The sequence below is a fragment of the Rhamphochromis sp. 'chilingali' genome (assembly GCF_963969265.1).
Source record: "Rhamphochromis sp. 'chilingali' genome assembly, chromosome: 5".
Lineage (NCBI taxonomy): Eukaryota > Metazoa > Chordata > Actinopteri > Cichliformes > Cichlidae > Rhamphochromis > Rhamphochromis sp. 'chilingali'.
The window spans coordinates 24,449,706-24,467,430 of record NC_137932.1 but is presented as its reverse complement, the minus strand read 5'-3'; the positions used below and the strand labels follow the sequence as shown (position 1 = coordinate 24,467,430).

General features: G+C 42.3%; 1 protein-coding gene across 4 annotated transcripts in view; it reads right to left on the bottom strand.

Annotated features, from left to right (window-relative positions):
* LOC308397158 (serine/threonine-protein kinase D3-like) overlaps positions 1-17,725 on the bottom strand; it is a 54,624-nt gene that overhangs the window by 15,162 nt on the left and 21,737 nt on the right. For all 4 annotated transcript variants that reach the window (XM_080882935.1, XM_080882937.1, XM_080882936.1 and 1 more), the window contains exons 3-5: positions 6,864-7,002; positions 4,607-4,738; positions 1,122-1,279 (exon numbers count right to left, since the gene is read on the bottom strand). In XM_080882935.1, coding sequence (XP_080739061.1) covers positions 1,122-1,279; positions 4,607-4,738; positions 6,864-7,002 — 429 coding nt within the window. The remainder of the gene's footprint in view (positions 1-1,121; positions 1,280-4,606; positions 4,739-6,863; positions 7,003-17,725) is intronic.

Sequence of the window (17,725 nt, the reverse complement as noted above, 5' to 3'; positions counted from 1 at the left end):
GCCAAATTTTAAGTTTTATCAGAATTCATTTAAAACTTTTCAAGCTATCGTGTTCACAGACAGAATAACACACAAGCACACAAACGCTTCTAAAAACATGAATTAGTGTAGAGTTTGTTCTGCGTTCTGCTGTATGTGTCTGGATTGAGTCCACCATAAGGCTAACACGCTGACACACAACTAGACACTCTCACGCCCACATCTAAAGCCAACTAACATTCAATTAACCTAACGAGCGAGCGTTTGGACTGTGGCGGGATCACGCAGCTGATCTTTAGGTGAAAGTTTCTCTCGTTTTTGGTCTTTGAGTGATGTTTTTTTTTTATTAGTTCTAACTAAAAGGAAATGAAAGGAGTAGTCAGAGCTTCAGAGGTTGATCTGAAACATCAAATTTAGAGATTTGCTCACTCATCGTGAAAGCGGCGTACAGACAAACTCTTTTCCATCCACGAGAACAAGAACAATGACTGTCCTTGTACAGCATGCAGCTTGCAGGGCACTGTCCCGGCAGGAGCAGGAAGCATGTGACACAATGGGCCTGAATTAGTACAGAACAGTTGGATAATCCACCTTCTCACTTCACTGATTCACCATATGTGCATGGACCTCTAGACCTCCTAACAAAGTCCAAATTATCTGAAATGTCCATGAAGAAAGTGAGACTTCTTTAGGATCTGCTGCCCGAGCGTGATCACACATCGGGTCTCTTAAAGGAACAGTTTCCTTCTGGGATCTGTAAAATCTAGCTTGGCTGCTTGTTAATCAATCAGACTAACTGATTGCACAACATGCTGCTCGGGTCCACTCAGGTCAGATACGTATATGGGTCTGACTGTGCTCGGGTCCCCCTCTGATCTGTGTGCTTGCTCAGCCTGTGAGAATCTGACTGTGACTCTCTCTGCTTGTTGGCTTGAACCGGATGGAAAAATCAAGCGGTTTGCCTCGAGCCATCAGACAGAAAGTGCATGTGTGTGTGTATGTGTGTGTGTACTGGGGCTGCACAACTGCAAGGGAAGTCTGTGCATACATTTTAACTCATTCAAAAAAAAAAACAACAACCAAAAAACCAACTAAAATGAATACGACTAATGAGTGATTTCATGCGAGCGCAGCAGACCCACCTCCTCCTGCAGAGCCGGGCTGAAGTCAGTGGAAGGTGGACGAGCGACAGACAAGGTGGCGCCTGGCAGGGAGACGTTTGACAGTCGCCTCTTCCTCACGCCGCTGCAGTTGTTGGGGATCTTGAACGCACACCGCTTGTGGTAGTTCTGTCCACATCCTGCACAGGAGAGGAATCATTATTAATCATCATTAAGATTCACAGTTCAACTGAAGTTCTGATCCCGAAGTTAATAAAGGAACCAAGTCCGACCCACGGCCTTTGGGAGACACCCCCAGTACCTCCAGCTCTTCCAGGATGAGACCAAGGCCCTCCCCGGGAGGCATCCTAGTCTCACCCTCTCTCTAAGCCAGAGTCCCAACAACAATCGAGAAAGATCATATCTATCATTCATATCTATGATTTCATTCTTTTGGTTTCACAACCACAGATGAGAGTAGAAACACAGATAAACCTGTGAATCAGCAGCTTTGCTTCCATGTTCAGCTGCTTTGAATCTCTGGCTCTCTTCCACAACATGTTTTTTATCCTGTCTTCCTTCTCTCTCCCCAACCAGTCGCGGCAGATGGCCGCCCCTCCCTGAGCCTGGTCCTGCTGGAGGTTGCTTCCTGTTAAAAGGGAGTTTTTCCCTTCCCACTGTTGCCAAAGTACTTGCTCATAGGGAGTCGTATGATTGTTGGGTTTTTCTCTGTATGTATTATTGTAGGGTCTACCTTACAATATAAAGCACTTTGAGGCGACTGTTGTTGTGATTTGGCGCTGTGTAAATAAAATTAAATTGAAAATTGAATTGAACATAAATCTCTGGTCTTGTGCTGCAGGAGGGTCATTTTGTAGCTTTTGTGGCTAAAATGTGCCGAGACTAAATCTCAGGAATGCAGATTCTTGATAAAACACGGCAGGGCCAAAGCAGAGCATGAACCTTTTATTTTTCTTACCAAGGAAATTTTAACCCTTCAGACAGGGCCGGGCTTTTAAGTCCTTTCTGTCCATTTTCTATGCAAAACCAGGTTACTCAACATCACTGGCTTATATGAAATATGGATACGGTTCAAATTAACCAGTGTAGGGTCATGCGACGACAGCACTAAGTACCAACTTTATAGCACGTCTGGTCAACAAGCTGTATTGAATTCAGATGCCTGCTCACAACTGGAGCACAGACTTCATGAACAATCTGTCTGTACGAGTAAGGCCAAAGTAAGGCCCATTATTTATCAGATAAATGCATTAAAATGTGTCAAAGTATTAATTTACTCTTCTAAAGGTTCATTTATGCCCAACAATCTTCTCATAGCCAAATTATCTGTTTAAAAACACAGAATTTATTGAGTCCAGGATGTGGTTCAGAAAGCTGTTTACAACATCTGAAGCTTAAAAGTGCAGGAAAAAAAAAGCTAAAATTTTCTTCCATCAAGGTTGTTTTTCTATTTTTTTTCTGTCGCTTCAGGTTTGGGAACTTTTCATTTTTAACCATTTCAAACGTACAAGCGGAAGCCAAACATCAGCTGCTCGGGTGTCTCTCTGCTCGGCATCACAACAGAGCGCCGAGATCAAAACGTTAAAGACAAGACTGTCTGAAAAATGACTGCAGGAAGTCGACGAGCCGCTGCAGCTTTAAAATCAGGTCTAAAAACCAGTGTGAATATCCGAGTGTGTGTATGCCTCTTTCTTTCTTTTTTTTCCCCTCGAGGTGATGATTTGGTCAGCGTGGACATGGTGGAAACCCGAGAAGCCACCACGTGTTACCTCAGGGAAAATAAAAGTTTATGAGACGTGTTAAAGCAAACATGACATCACTGTGAACTCTGATGGAGGTTTAAACAGTCGAGTTTTATAGGTTTGAAGGTCCAGTTATCGGTCACTCAGAGGGAATAGCATGCAGCCTGCCGGACCTCTATTACATCCCTGCTGAATCACTGACATCACTTCCCATCTTAATGTTTAAATAGTGAGGAGCCTATTTTAATGCACACACATCCTGAAAAGGATTTCTGATGACTAAATCTGAGACTTTATGCTCATGATCGTTAGACTGCTCTTAGCAGGCCAAGCGAGATATTCCAAAACTTTTTCCAAAATTTTCCAGTTCCTCCTGGGAGACTAACCCAAGGTGTTCCCATCATCTCTCCAGTGAGACCTGGATCTGTAACTCTGGGTCTTCCCACACACCCAGATCACCCGAGCTGGCTTTTTGGCACAAGAGTGCAATGGCTCTATTCTGAGCTCCATCCAGAGGACTGAGCCCCTCACCCACTGAGCCCGGCTCAGCCCACCCACTCACAGAAGCTCATTTTGGATGCAGGCATTTGCCAATCATTTGTTCAGTCACTAACCAGAGCTCATGACCAGGTGAGGGTAAAAGCAGTTCGGGACAGCGGCCACACTGCTGCCAGTGCCACAACGACCTCGCTCCCTCCCCTAACTCCCTCACTCGGGGCTAAAACTGTACCTCAACCCAAGAGTGGTGGCAGAGAACCACAACCTTTAATGTGCTGACTCTCATACTGCTCGCTTCACCAAACCCCAACTCAAACACCAAACCAGATCCCTGGCAGGGTCCAACACTCACTTTGAACATGCAGCCGGCACAGCCATGAAATTTTTGCTAACAACAATTTTTTGCTGAAAATTGAGAAAATGAGACTTAAATGTAAGCCAAGAACTGTGAATTCAAACACTAGGACAGCATCTATATTTTCTACGTATTTGCTTCTCTGTTACTTAGGGTTTGGCAACTGCACAAATATATTTGTTTTGTGGTCATTTTTGGGGCAATTTTTTGTGTGAATTCATCTCCAAAAACTCATCTCTGGCTCTACTAGAGCGGCTTTGCATGTTTCATAGTTCAAAATAATCCTGTTTATTTTATAGGGAGCCTTGGTGCAGTGCCTGTTTTGTTTTATTCAGCTCCTCCGTCTGTAAGCCCACCTGTCTCTTCCTTCCATTAGAAAATGTTTTGTGGGACTGTTCCGACCACCCTTCCTTGAAAAGCGTTTCTGGGAATAAAATTTCCTGGCACGGAGAGCTCTATCGGACCCCTCGCACATCCTCCATCTCGAGTATGAGCTCTTGCCTTCCGGCGGGAGACGGCGAGCCTAAAATGCAGACTGAACTCTTTTTAAAAATTTATTTTTGCCCACTTCCATTAAGCATTTAAATAACAGCTTTTTTATATTTATTGGGTCTTTGAGTCTTCTGCCACAGCACACAGAAAAATAGTCAAAGACTCTAAGGGGACAAAGTACATCACAGCATATCAGAGGAAAAGTTCTGAGAGTTAGAGCTGTGGGACTAACCCCTTCCTTGAAAAGAAATTCCTGGGACTAAATGCTCCCGGAATAAAAATACCTGGGATGTAAAGTTCCTTGGACAAAACTTCTAGCCACTGTGTTAGAAAAACAGTTCCCGGGACTAAGATTTCGGGGTTCTCTGAGCGGAAACGGACATGTCAGCAGCCTAGAAGCTTCCTGAGTGCTTCCTCACCTTCACATTTGAGTCCCTGTCTGACGAGCCCCCACAGCATCTCCCCACAGTCATCGCAGAAGGCCGGTGCCTTGTAGGAGTGAACGTACAGAGTGTGAGGTCGGATCTGGAAGTCCTCCTCTGTGGCGAGAGCTGAAACAGAAACACACACGCAGTCAGACTATGACTGTCTCTGTGGGAAGCTTTCCACCCGCGCCAGGAGATGGTCCCCCAAAATGATGATGCTCGGGCTCTGAGCGTGAGCGTATCAGAATTACAATCTGACAAATGAATTTATCGCTAGAAATGATCACACATACACTAAACGTCAATGTCTGGCACGTCTTTCAGGGGTTACAAAAGTAGAAAGCCTCACGTGTTAGTTGTACCCTGAAGTATTAGCTGAAGTTACACAGGATTTAAAATATGCAAGTAAAGAGAAAAGTGTTTAAATGAGGATGAACTTTTCAAGCTAACACATAAAAACATCTTGTTATTGGATGTGTTCTTTGCATTTTCAACCTTTAATTATTGCATTTTTTGAAAATGTTTCCTCTACTTTAAATGTAATGTGTATGTACTACATATATACACAACCACACAGACCATTTTGTGCTGCTTGTGTGTATAAAAGCTGGAAAACAACTCAACCGAGCAGCAAGAATCACACTAGAGCCGGTTTCATCTTGATCGCTTGGCGCTCTGGTAGCAGCTCGAATGGTAACAGTGAAATAAACCAGCTGAGCTCTGCAGGGTTTTGCAGCAGTAGCAGCGAGAGGTGCACGAGGAGGAGGAGGAAGTGGTCGTGGGTTTGCACCCTGTGCGGTTGCGATACGTTTTCACCCTCCTGTGTAATTTAAACCTGGCGCGGCTCTGCGTCTGGGTGTTCGGCTGTAAAGGTGTCAGTTTTAGTTTTCACAGCCCAACATGTTGCCACATTTCAGGAAGTGACAATCCTATGCACAATATTATGTTTAGAGCGAACGGGGGTGACCCAGGGAGGCGGCGCTGGTGGAGAGGAAACGAGATCTGTGCCAGCCTCATTTTACCCGGAGGATACGAAACTGATGCGAAAATACATAATAAAGATACAATTTAAATGTTTAAAACTTACCTTTGACTTCAGTGTGAAACCAAATACACGGTTAGGCAAATTTGATTCATTTAATAAACGACCGTGTTTTTCATTAAGATACATTTTAAACAATTATTTTATTCTTACTGCTGATTTTAAAGTTAATCTATTTATTATTAGCTGGAATCATTTTTGATTCTTGTTCATACCTTAAATGGTCCTGAGCTCCCAAATATTAAACCATGATTTATAGAAAATCCAAAAAAAGAAATCCCACAAAAAACGACAACATGCAGTTGTAAGTGTGTCTTCTGTTTCTGCAGCATGCTTTCTTTCTTTACTCATGCTTATCTCATTAATGTCTGTGCATCTTTCTAAGCTGTAGCAGGCTAAGATCTCAGGGACATCATCTACTTGTCTGAAAATAAAGAACTTAAAAACTGGGAAAGACTCAGCAGCTACCAGAGGAGGACATACAATGATTATTGACAAAAATGTGAAAGAATGTTATTTATACAGGACATGCTCAAGCATGAAATTCAGAAAAAAGAGAAACCTAAGGTACACTCAAGAGAACAAGAAAAGGGGCATTCAGTCTAAATAGAAACACTAATAAAAGCACTAACGGGACAATAAAAGCTGGACTCTATCTCAGTCTGTTTCTAAACACTCCAAGTAGAAAAATTACACCATTTCAGAACTGAAAACAGGAGAAGAAGAAGTTGAAACAGGAAACAAAGCAGTCACGCACGTTTTCGGCATTTCGTTCAAATGCTGCAGCGATCTTGCTCTGTGCCATCTCAGCATCTCCATCCTCGTGCATTGATGCATCATGTAGACACTGCTACATGTGTCAGGTTAAAGAAATCAGGAGGTGTATGACGAGTCGAAACACCACCACAAGTGCACCATGGGCCTGCAGCTGTGACGACATTTAGCATAAACTCCCTGCAAGGCCGCAAACTGGCTGGCACGGGGTGATCAGTTACACCAGATCAGCTACATTTAAACTCCGACGGGGCAGGATTGGAGTGATGGGTTGTGGATGGGTAGGGCTGCAGCATTTCTGGCTATGTATGCACACTTGATTCCATCACTACTCGGAGTTTTGCATGTTTGATAAATGTTTTTTATCAATTCGAACATTATATCCACCTGCTGAGGGAAAAAAAAGAAAACGGACTAAAATTATTCATTCCTTACCAGAGAGCACCACCTCGATCAGGTCGCCCTCCTGGATCTCCTCAGCGGAGATCAGACGCTGCAGGATGTTGTCCGAGCTCAGGTCGTGACGGAAGAGCAGGATCTTGTCGTACATCCCAAAAAATCCACATTCAGGAAACTGAGGAGGGAAAAGGGGAGGTGTTATTGCTCAGAGTTCACGTCCGAGCTGCAAAAGGTTAATGAAAGAAACGACACAGACACACGGGTAGTGTTAAACGTGCTGCGCTATTCAAATGTTTTAGGGACTCTAGGTGACTGCATTTGTGCCCTCACAGAGAAAACTGATCATTCCAAAACACCGGGCTACAGTTTGAAAGAACAATTATCCAGAAAATTAAACAAAGAAAAACAGAAAGCGATACATTCATGCAACACTCATAAAAATCAGTCAGGCACAGTCGTAGCCTCATGGTGGTTTTACATGTTCACCTGACTCCTGTGGTGTGGTGGTTGAGTTACAGACCACATGCCCCCCCCCCCCCCCCCCCCCCCCAGCTTCCCCTTCTGCTGATCGCTACAACATACAGCCGAATACAGACTGTATATAAAAGACGGACACATCCACTGTGACATTACCCATTAGTTTGAACAGCAGTTTTGAAGCCTCAATTTTGGTTTTATGTATGCTGGATATGCCATTTTTAATTTTTCACTTGCATGAGGTGAGCACAGTTACTCAATAGGGTGGAGTGCTGATTGATTAGTTAACAAATAATTTTAGGATTTCACCCACTGGTGCTTTTTTTTTAAGAATCAGTCTGAGGATTTCAGGTATCACCAACTTAGCTTTTGAAACCAGGCATCGTGAATAAGAGTGGATCTAACAGTGACACTGAAGGACATTACAGTTTATACTGTAGTGACACTACAGCCTACCCTGCTTTACTGTCTTTCCAAGTGCCAAAACTGAGAAGGTAAACGTTTTATTCAATAAGACTTAAAATTAGTGACCGAGACCTTGCAGCCATCAGGAAAGTGGTCACTTTATTTTTGATCTCAGTAAAAAGTAAGGTCATTTTCCTCTCATGTCTTTTTAAACCAGAGCAGGCGCCCCCTGTTGGCCAAGAAATATTGCTAGATTAGCTTAATGGCTTCACTTTACACAGAGCCTTTAGGGCAGCTTTTAGTGGTAACTCGTTTCCAACTAGGAACTAGCTAGCTTTCAAAATAAAGCAATCTAACATATTACACCACTGCCGCCTGCTGCGGCTTTTATCCCGCGGTAGGTTTTTAAAATTATAGCCCGAGGGGAAAACCCATCAAGTATGACTGAAGAGGAGGACTCATTCATCATAATCTGTGCGATGAAAGAGATAAATGGATAGCGACTCTTAGACATAAACACATGTAATAAAGCACTTTTTACACTCAGGCGGGCCACTTCCTGTCTCGTTTGTGGGATTTTTTTCAAAAAGTTCTGACTCAGTGTTTGGAACAGTTAGCAGCAACTGGTCTTTCAAAAATAAGACCGATTTTTAAAAATAACAAATTTAAAATGAGCCTTGTAATATACTTGGGTAATGTGTATGTGTGGGGATACACTGATAGTAGTTAGTGTCTTTATATTTTGTGCCATTCTGAGCACTAGCATGCAAAACAGGAGATCATCAGTGAATAAAGCACCTAAGAAGGTTTTGTTTAAAAGAGAATGAACTTTAAAACTGGTGCAGGAAACCCAGATAATCAGTAAATATGATTTTAGTCCTTGAATATAAATTTAAAGTGTATTAGGAAGAAGAACACCAACATTTACGTCTTTTATTTGAATTGCAAAGTTTCTGTGCTCTATTTGTTTTACAGCCGCGCTGAACTATCTGTAAAAGAGCTGCTCTAGCCTGCTGACCTTTGACCCCTTTCAGTGAACTATCATCAGTTTATTCTCACTGCAACAATTTTTCCACTTAGATGGAAGTTTTTTTTGTTAAAATCATGACCTCATCGCCTGTCGTGGTCCGGCTTCTTTCCAAAGTCAAAGATTACTTAACCTTTCCGTATGAGGAACAGATAACAAGTGATGAAACAAATTCACAGAAACGCCACACTGGGAAACTACCAGAAGCCCACAGCAGCTGAAATAGGTAGAATTAAATCAAGAATTAGATTTTCTGCTGAAAAGCATGAAGATTCCTCAGCAGCTACAGCTCCTTTTTCTCTTTTAACAGGAAGTTTACAAATGTTGTGGTGACAGCTCCACGTTTGGGTCACTGTCCATGTCTAATGCAAAGCTGCTTCTCTGTTTAGTTCCCAGACCAAAAAAAAACCCCAGAGAGAATCTAATGTTTGAGTCGGTGCTGCTTTGCTTGAGGCACAATGCCTCTGCAAGGGGGGACAGGCCAATAATCTTTCGTAAAACTTTCTCTCAATACTTGTTATTTGAGCATTTAGTCCATATAAGGAAAATGGACTAAATAGTGCATATTTACATTAATGTGCATTTGATCACCACCATCATAATTAAAGAACATTTGAAAATACATCAAAATACAGTCTGAAAGTTTAAAAATACAATATCTCAGGCTTCAAGCTGCCCTGAATGCTAGGTTTCAGACGGTTTTTTCTACTTAGCTCTGGATGTCAGTGGGACCGGATCTCTTAAAGGTGGAATTTATGGCTCAGCAGGGGATGACCTGTTTACCTGCAGAGAGCTCCGCAGTCAATGGAGAAATTCGTTTCATGCTTCTTTCACGCCTGGTGACCGTTATTCAGGCCCCCTTGTCAACCAATCAGCATCAGGCAGACGCATACGTCATCTGCTTCCAGCAATGCACAGTCTGGACTTTTGAGAACTGCGTGGGTTATAACTTCTCTCTGCTTGTTGGATAAACGGTAACATGTACGCAAAGAGACATTTGTGGGACCATGAACTCCTTTCTGATTGGTCATCTTAGGTACAGAAGTCCCACCCACCTGCTAATCAGAATAAAACTGGCTGAAAGGGGCTCATTTCAGACCCATATTAGATAAATAGGAATTATTCTGAAGCGTGAATCATGCAAAGCTACCCTAGTAGAGTCCAAGAATGAAAATTAGGAGCTGGAACTAGGCCTGTTTGGCCTGTTACTCCACTTATCATTCAGATGGTGCCTAAGACAAGCGATGAATGAATAAATAAAAATCCTGGTTTTAGCAGTAAACTTAACTTAAATATTTGGACAGAGACAACTTTTTTTTTCTAATTTTGGTTATGTACATTACTTCAATTAATTTTGAATGAAACAACTCAGTCTGAAGTGCAGACTTTCAGCTTTAATTCAGTGGGTTGAAGAAAGCGATTCAAATACATAAAAATGTGAGAAACTAAAGCGGTTTTTTTTGTTTTTTTTAAACACTATCTCTTCATTTCACGGGCTCAAAGTAACTGGACACCCTAACTAACTGAAAACAAAATATTAATTTTTAATACTTGGTTGAAATCCCTCTGCTGCTAATGACAGCCTGAAGTCTTGAACACATTAACACCACACCGCTGTCGTGATGAGGTTTGTCTCTTTACTGTGGAAATGATTCTGCCACCACTGCTGTCCTTGGTGGGCGTCCAGGTCTATTTGTATTTCTGAGTTCATTAGTGCTTTCTTTCTTTCTCGGGATGCACCAAACTGTAGATTTTGCCACTCCTGCTACAATAGCAGGAGTGGAAAAGGAGTGTTTTTGTTTTTTTTTCCTGTTTTTGCATATTAAGGATGGCTTGTTTCACCTGCATGGAGAGTTCCTTTGACAGCATGTTGTCTGTTCACAGCAACATCTTCCAAATGCAAGCATCACACCTCAGATCAGCTCCAGACCTTTTATCTGCTTAAGTGATAATGACATAACGAAGGAATTGCCCACACCTGCCCAGTAAATAGCCTTTGAGTAAACTGTCCAATTACCTTTGGTCCATTTAAAAAAGAGGGTGGCACATGTAAAGGAGATGAAACTCCTAAACCCTTCATCCGATATACAGTCCTGATCAAAAGTTTTAGACCACCTGAAAAATGGCAAACAAATCATATTTTGCATGGTTGGATCTTAACAAGGTTCCAAGTAGAGCTTCAGCATGCAACAAGAAGAAATGGGAGTGAGACAAAACATTTTTTGAGCATGCAATGTATTGAAAACAACACTTAAACTGAAACAGGCTGTTTTACAGCTGATCAGAAGTTTAGGAACACACCTCCAAAAAACCCATAAACCCTTCAAAGCAGAAATCAAAGTTCCAACCATGAACTCAGTAATGAGTAGCTCCACCGTTTTTGTTGATCACTTCAAAAATTTGTTGCGGCATGCTTAATGCAAGCGCTTCAAAGAAGCGAGTGGGAACATTTCTCCAAGTTGTGAAGACTGTCTGGAACTGTTGTCCATTTTTTTAACTACCCTTGCCATCCATCCCCAAAGGTTCTCAACTGGATTTAGATCAGGAGAACAAACATGATGGTCCAAAAGAGCGATGTTATTCTCCTGGAAGAAGTCCCTCCTCCTGTAGTCACTGTGTACTGTAGCGTTGTCCTGTTAAAAAAAACCCAGTCGTTACCACTCAGACAAGGGCTCTCAGACATGAGGGATGCTCTCTGCAACATCTGGACATAGCCAGTGGCCGTATGACGTCCCTTCATTGTTCCACTGAAGGAAAAAGCACCCCAGACCATTATGGCGCCCCCTCCACTGTGGCGCATAGAAAACATCTCAGGTGGGATCTGCTTGTCATGCCAGTAACGTTGGAAACTGTCAGGACCATCCAGGTTAAACTTTTCTCATGAGGAAAAAAAACAAACAAAAAACCTTTCTTCCACCTTTCAATGTCCCATGTTTGGTGCTCTCTTGCAAAGTCCAAACAGTCAGTTCTGTGGCGTTAAGGAGACGAGGCCTTTGAAGACGTTTTTTGTTTTTGAAGCCCTTCAGTCTCAGATGCCGTCTGATAGTTATTAGGCCGCAGTCAGCACCACTAACGTCCTTAATTTGGGGCGAGGATTGTCCAGTGTCTTGACAGACAGCCAATTGGATCCTCCAGCTCAGTGCTGGTAAAAATTTTGGGGGGGTTTCCTTGACTTTTTTGTTCCATAACCCTCGGGATCATTTAAGAAATTCCAAATGGCTGTCTTACCGAATCCCACCTCAGCAGTGACAGCATGCTGTGAGAGACCCTGCTTATGTGGTTCAACAACCCGACCATGTTCAAAAAGGAAACGTTTATTTGCCTTTGCCATCAGAACATCATGACAGTGTGACCACCTGAGAGAAAATGAAATTTTTTTGCACAGATTTTGCCTTTTAAGGACATGTGGTCCTAAACTTCTGATCAGCTGTAAAACACCCTGTTTCAGTTTAAGTGTTGTTTTCAATACATTGCATGCTCAAAAAATGTTTTGTCTCACTCCCATTTCTTGTTGCACGTTGAAGCTCTACTTGGACCTTGTTCCAACCATGCAAGATATGAGTTTTTTGCCAGGTTTGAAGTTTAAATAAATGCATACTGGCTTAATAAAGACACGCCTATACATTTGTATGAAATCAATATAAGTTACAAAGAAACACCAACACATGTAAAAATGGAACTTCTCACTACCTCTCACGACTTTCTCCGTTTCCTTTTTGTTATTTTCTGCACAATTCCTGAGAAATAATGACATTAACTTCTCTGCGACACGACATCTATAAGTAAAGACTTCATTTAAAGGAAACGTGGCAGTGGTTTGGCAGGTTTTATTTCCTTAACCATACAGCGTATATACCTCACTGCTGGCCATTTTGATACATGAGGTTTTCCTGCTTTTGAGAGCACAAACTGTACTTAACGGCACCCAGACTTCACTCACAGCTGGTCCTGCAATAAGTAAAGATGTACATGGTGTTTCTCCTAATTGCCTGTATAGTGTATTTAAAACACTATATACACACTATATATGGTGTTTTTAATTTTCCTTTTTATTTATATCATAATTCACGCGGGTGAATAAAAGTCCATCTCAAATCTTCTAAGTAACTTGATTAGTGAGGAAATAAGGAGCTAATTTGAAGAGTTTGTGCTCTTGCAGCTTTGTGAAGGGTGTGTGTGTTTTTGTGATAAAGTGTGTGTGCAGTGGATTTGGAGTTCAGCAGCTTCTGCAGCCTGCAGACGGAGCAGGTGGAGCAGCTTCCTGCTGAGCTGAGCAGGATGTTAGCAGCGTGCAGAAAGCATGCAGTGTGGATCCTGCAGGCCGCTGTGACAGCAGGAAACAACCCAACAGGTGACGAGGCACAAGCTGCGTGGATCACGTTAGATGTAACACACACACACACACACACACACACACAGACACACACACACACACACACACAAAGTGCATCATGAATTATGGCTGAGGTCTCGTCACTAATACCCTGCAGTCATTCGCCGTGCGGCTACACACTGCCTCTCAAAAAAAGAGAGATGCTGACAGTCAGAAACACGGGAACAGGACGGTCTGATCAGGGACACGATAAACAACAACAACAACAACAACAACAACAACAAAAAGCTGTAGAAACTATTTGGTGTCTGAGTTCTCACAGGAGATGAAACTCAGCTCATGCTGGCCTATTTGTGATGGGCACATCCTCCGAAAACATTGCAACCCTGATCCTTTTGTGGCTCTTTGTACTTGCTGTCAAAAAATTTCATTTAAAAACTGTTTTTAAACTTGTCTGCTGGAGTCAGGGGCAGTTTATTCCTCGATACAGTTGCTGCAACCACCGAGGCCCTAACCTTGGACAACCAGGGGCACCTCATCCTCAGCATTCCCGTGGAAGCACTTAAAGTTAAAAGGGCAGAGAGGTAAGGAGGCTGAAACCCATGCAATGACTTAAAAGCAAGCAATAAAATATTAAAAGCAGTTGTAACACTGACAGGATTCTAGTATGAGTGATGTGTGGTCATGCTTTTATGTGCTGGTGGAGAGCTGCAGGGTTTTGGACCATCGAAGGCGATATTTGTTTTCTTCAATGGTCAACCACTCAACTCTGATTAAAGGAAAAAAAAACAAGACAAAATAACTGTTACTGATCAGTTATTACTTTCTAAAGTTGAAGCTAAGTAGGTTTGGATTGTGTTATAAGAGCTCTGCTTTAGCTCGTTGTCCAATAGGAGGAAATAAAATTGTGTCTAGAGGGCATGGAGGATGATGCTGCAGTCACTCAGCTGGCCTGATGTTGTTTCTTTAATCAGCAGAACAGGTTTCAGTTGCACATTCATTCTTTAAACATGACAAAGCATCATTAGATTAGACAAAGTGCTCCTCTCTACATCAATATTGATTTAATACATAAAACCAATTTAAAAAAAGAACATTTCTGCACATTTATGGCTTTATATGTTTAGTTGTTTTATTGTCATGCAGAAGCACTCCTCCTGCATGATTCACGGTTTGAATCTTGGTTTCAACTGCAGTTACCTCACACTGGACAAGTTCATCAACTTAGCTGAAGCAAGCGTAGCCTCTATCATGGAAGGTACCAAGCTTTTATTTTGGAATTCTGCATCAATGAGGAGTGAGCTGTAGCTCTAACCGTGACAAAAAAGTGTGTCGAAAGACTGAGCAAATATCTACGCTAAATTTACAGTTTAGATATAGAAAGCAGAGAAAATCTTTACTATTATAAAAACAATAAGTGAAAAGGTCGTGAACTTCTGCTGGGCATGTGTCAGCTCCTCCTCCGTGTCTGCATTGCTGTTCCTTATTGATTTTGCCACCTGAATACAAGAATATTCGGCCAGATGTTGAATGAGATAACAGCCCGTGGGCCAGTATATAAAGGTGGACTCTGACACTATAGAGCATCATCAGCTTATATTCAAATTGATGACTGCTAACCTATGACAATGGACGCCCCGGGCTGCATGTAAATTTTACCATGGACGTGCACTTCCTGTCCGGCATGTTTTTATAAAAGACAATTCACAATATAACATAATCAGATGCCATCAGCAACATGTCATGCACACTCCCAGCTTTGAAATAACCTCACATCTTCCTCTCCCATCCTGCCTAAGAATGACGTTTTCACACATTAACGTTTTATTTTCTCCCTGGAAAATACACCAACTCTACTTTCACCTCACAGGCATTAATCATACGTCATATGAAACCATGTTTAATACGAACTTACTTGAACAGGAGATAGAGGCCCCTTTAAGCAGGGATAGCTCAGTAGGTAAAGTGGTCGCCCCATGATCGGAAGGTCGGCGGTTCGAATCCACTTAACGGCTACCCTGAGGTACCCCTGAGCAAGGTACCGTCCCTACACACTGCTCCCCGGGCGCCTGCTTAGTGGGCTGCCCACTGCTTCACTGAGTGAATGGGTCAAATGCAGAGAAAAACAAGTAATTTCCCCATGGGGATCAATAAAGTATCCATTATTATTATTATTATTATTATTATTATTATTATTAATCAAACCGAATGAAGCATTTCAACTTTTTATTTTTATCTTAAAAAAGCTTTCAGAAAATCACCTGGACCAAAGAAACCTCTGAAAGCAGGACTAAAGCAGGAAGCGGACTGGGTGAGGTCTGAACCAGAAGTGAAAACACTTCAGATCAGCTGCCATGACGATGCATTTGGTCTCCATCCAATTGTGTTGGATATAGAGCCGTCAGCTGACGTTTGCTCTGAGGTGAGCAGAGAAGCGCACTGAGAGGACCGTTAATGCACCAGAGTGTGTGTTTAATACACACTGATCCTCTCTTTATGGGTAATCCTCCATTAACCGGGTTTACACACACACACACACACACACACACACACACACACACACACACACACACACACACACACACACACAGAGTAATTTTTCCTAACTCTTCTCTGATGCTATCACCAAACTCCACAGTCTGATTTTGGTCATTAAGGGTCTCAGAGGTCAAAACCTGCAGGCTCTAAGCTTTAACCTTTGACCTCCAGACAGCACGGTGGAGCCAAAACTCCTGATTTATTAAAGACTATGACACATATGACACAAACCACACGCACAATTTTAAAAGGTGCCTCTAGTCCCATGTGTGCGTCAAGTACAGCAGGTGAAAAAAAAAAAGTTTAATTTTAGCAGGCATCTAGTACAATATTATTCTGCTTACATTAGCATTAGCGATATCTCCCTGTTAACAGCTTGTTTCCTGCATGTTGGGGTGTTTTAAATGCCAGTGGTACTTCTCATGTAGATTGTTTTGTGAGGTTGTGTTTGCACAGTGGCCAACTTTGACGCTGAGTAGGTGCTGTGATGACAAAAGTAGAAGAAAAACTGAAACTTCTGGCTCCCACAGATTTCCCTTACATGCATATGCTGTTAATAACACCAATATCCAACAGGGAATAAGAGATAAATCCTAGTTGCTAAGTTACTGTGTTACAGCAACCAAAACATGACAAGCAACTTAAAAATCAACTAAGGGAACAAAAAACCTCAAAGGAAAAAAAAAAGGTTAATGTTACATTTCTTCTTTCAGCTGCTCCCTTTATGAGTTGCCACAGCAGACCATCTGCCTCCACCCAACCCTTTCCCAGCATCCTCTGCTGTCACTTCAACCCTCTGCTAGTCCTTCACTACATCCATGAATCTTCTTTTTGGTCTCCCTCCTGCCTAGAACCTCCATCTTTAACATCCTTCGTCCCTCCTCTGCACATATCCAAACCTCTCATTCTGAGCTGTCCCCTCTGATTCACTCATCCCTAATCTTGTCCATCCTGGTCACACTTCAGCTTCACCTCTGTTTTTCCTCCTGAGCCTTTCTGAAAGATTACATTAAAGACCCGCCTTTATATTGAAGGAAAATAAAGGTTTGCTGTGCCAAAAGCCTTGAAGCAAATACAAAAGCTAAAAGAGAAATGTTTCTGCATAAAACATCTGAACATTACCTAAAAAGAAGACTGTGTTTGAAACCAAAGCATAGAAGGATGACGCGCACCTGCACTACGAGCACTTCACTGCGATTGGTTGCTTGTTATAGATGAAGAAACAGAACCTTTAAAAATAATCCTGGTCAATAAAACAGCTGCTTAAGATCATGTTTATGTATCCAATTACATCTCAGTGCTTGACGAGAGAGGGCTGTGTGTAGAAAAGGCTGTAACTTGATGATGGCCGAAACAGTGTTTTTGTTTAACCCGTTGCTGCTGTCGTCATCGACAGGCAGAAAACTAAAAATTGTGTCACCGCCCAGAAACTTCTGGACCAAACAGAAAAAATAAAAAGTCACAGCAACTGCTGTTTGCGTCACACCTAGCAGAAGGAGATGAAAACATTTGGGCCGGTAGCGACGTGAAGAGCACAAACAGATAAAACCGCTGCTGTCTTCCGCTGCTCCAATAAAACTCTCGGTCGTGCTTGCCGTGTGCGTGCAATTAGCCTGGAGGGACGGCGGTAAAATGTGCTGATGGGAAACGTGAAGGCAAACAGCTGCGAGTGTTTTCCCCGGCATCCGCTCGTCTCTGTCACCTCGCACAGGAAACAACAGGATGCAGCGCAGAGAGGGCCAAGGTTGTCAGAGCGAGTGAGAGCGAGTGGGAGTTTCATTCATCCACTTGTTAAAAATCAGTGCTCAATGCAAAATATGAAAACAAAACTCACCAAATCGTGGCTGTCCATTAATAAAACTGTGCTTATGTTACCTGAGTGAGCACTGAATCCGTTTAAATGGTATGAAATTGGCTCATGGACAACACTCTGTTCCCTGCTCTCTTTCTGAGACCTTTGAACTCTTTATTATTTGTTTTTTTTATCCAAAGAGGAGCTCAGGTCAAACTTTCTGCTGCTCGCTTTGAATATCCAGAGGTCACTGCAGGAGACCAAACTGCAGTCTTCATAAATTAATCATTAATTCCTTTAATTTAACACCCTCCTGCAGCAGCTGT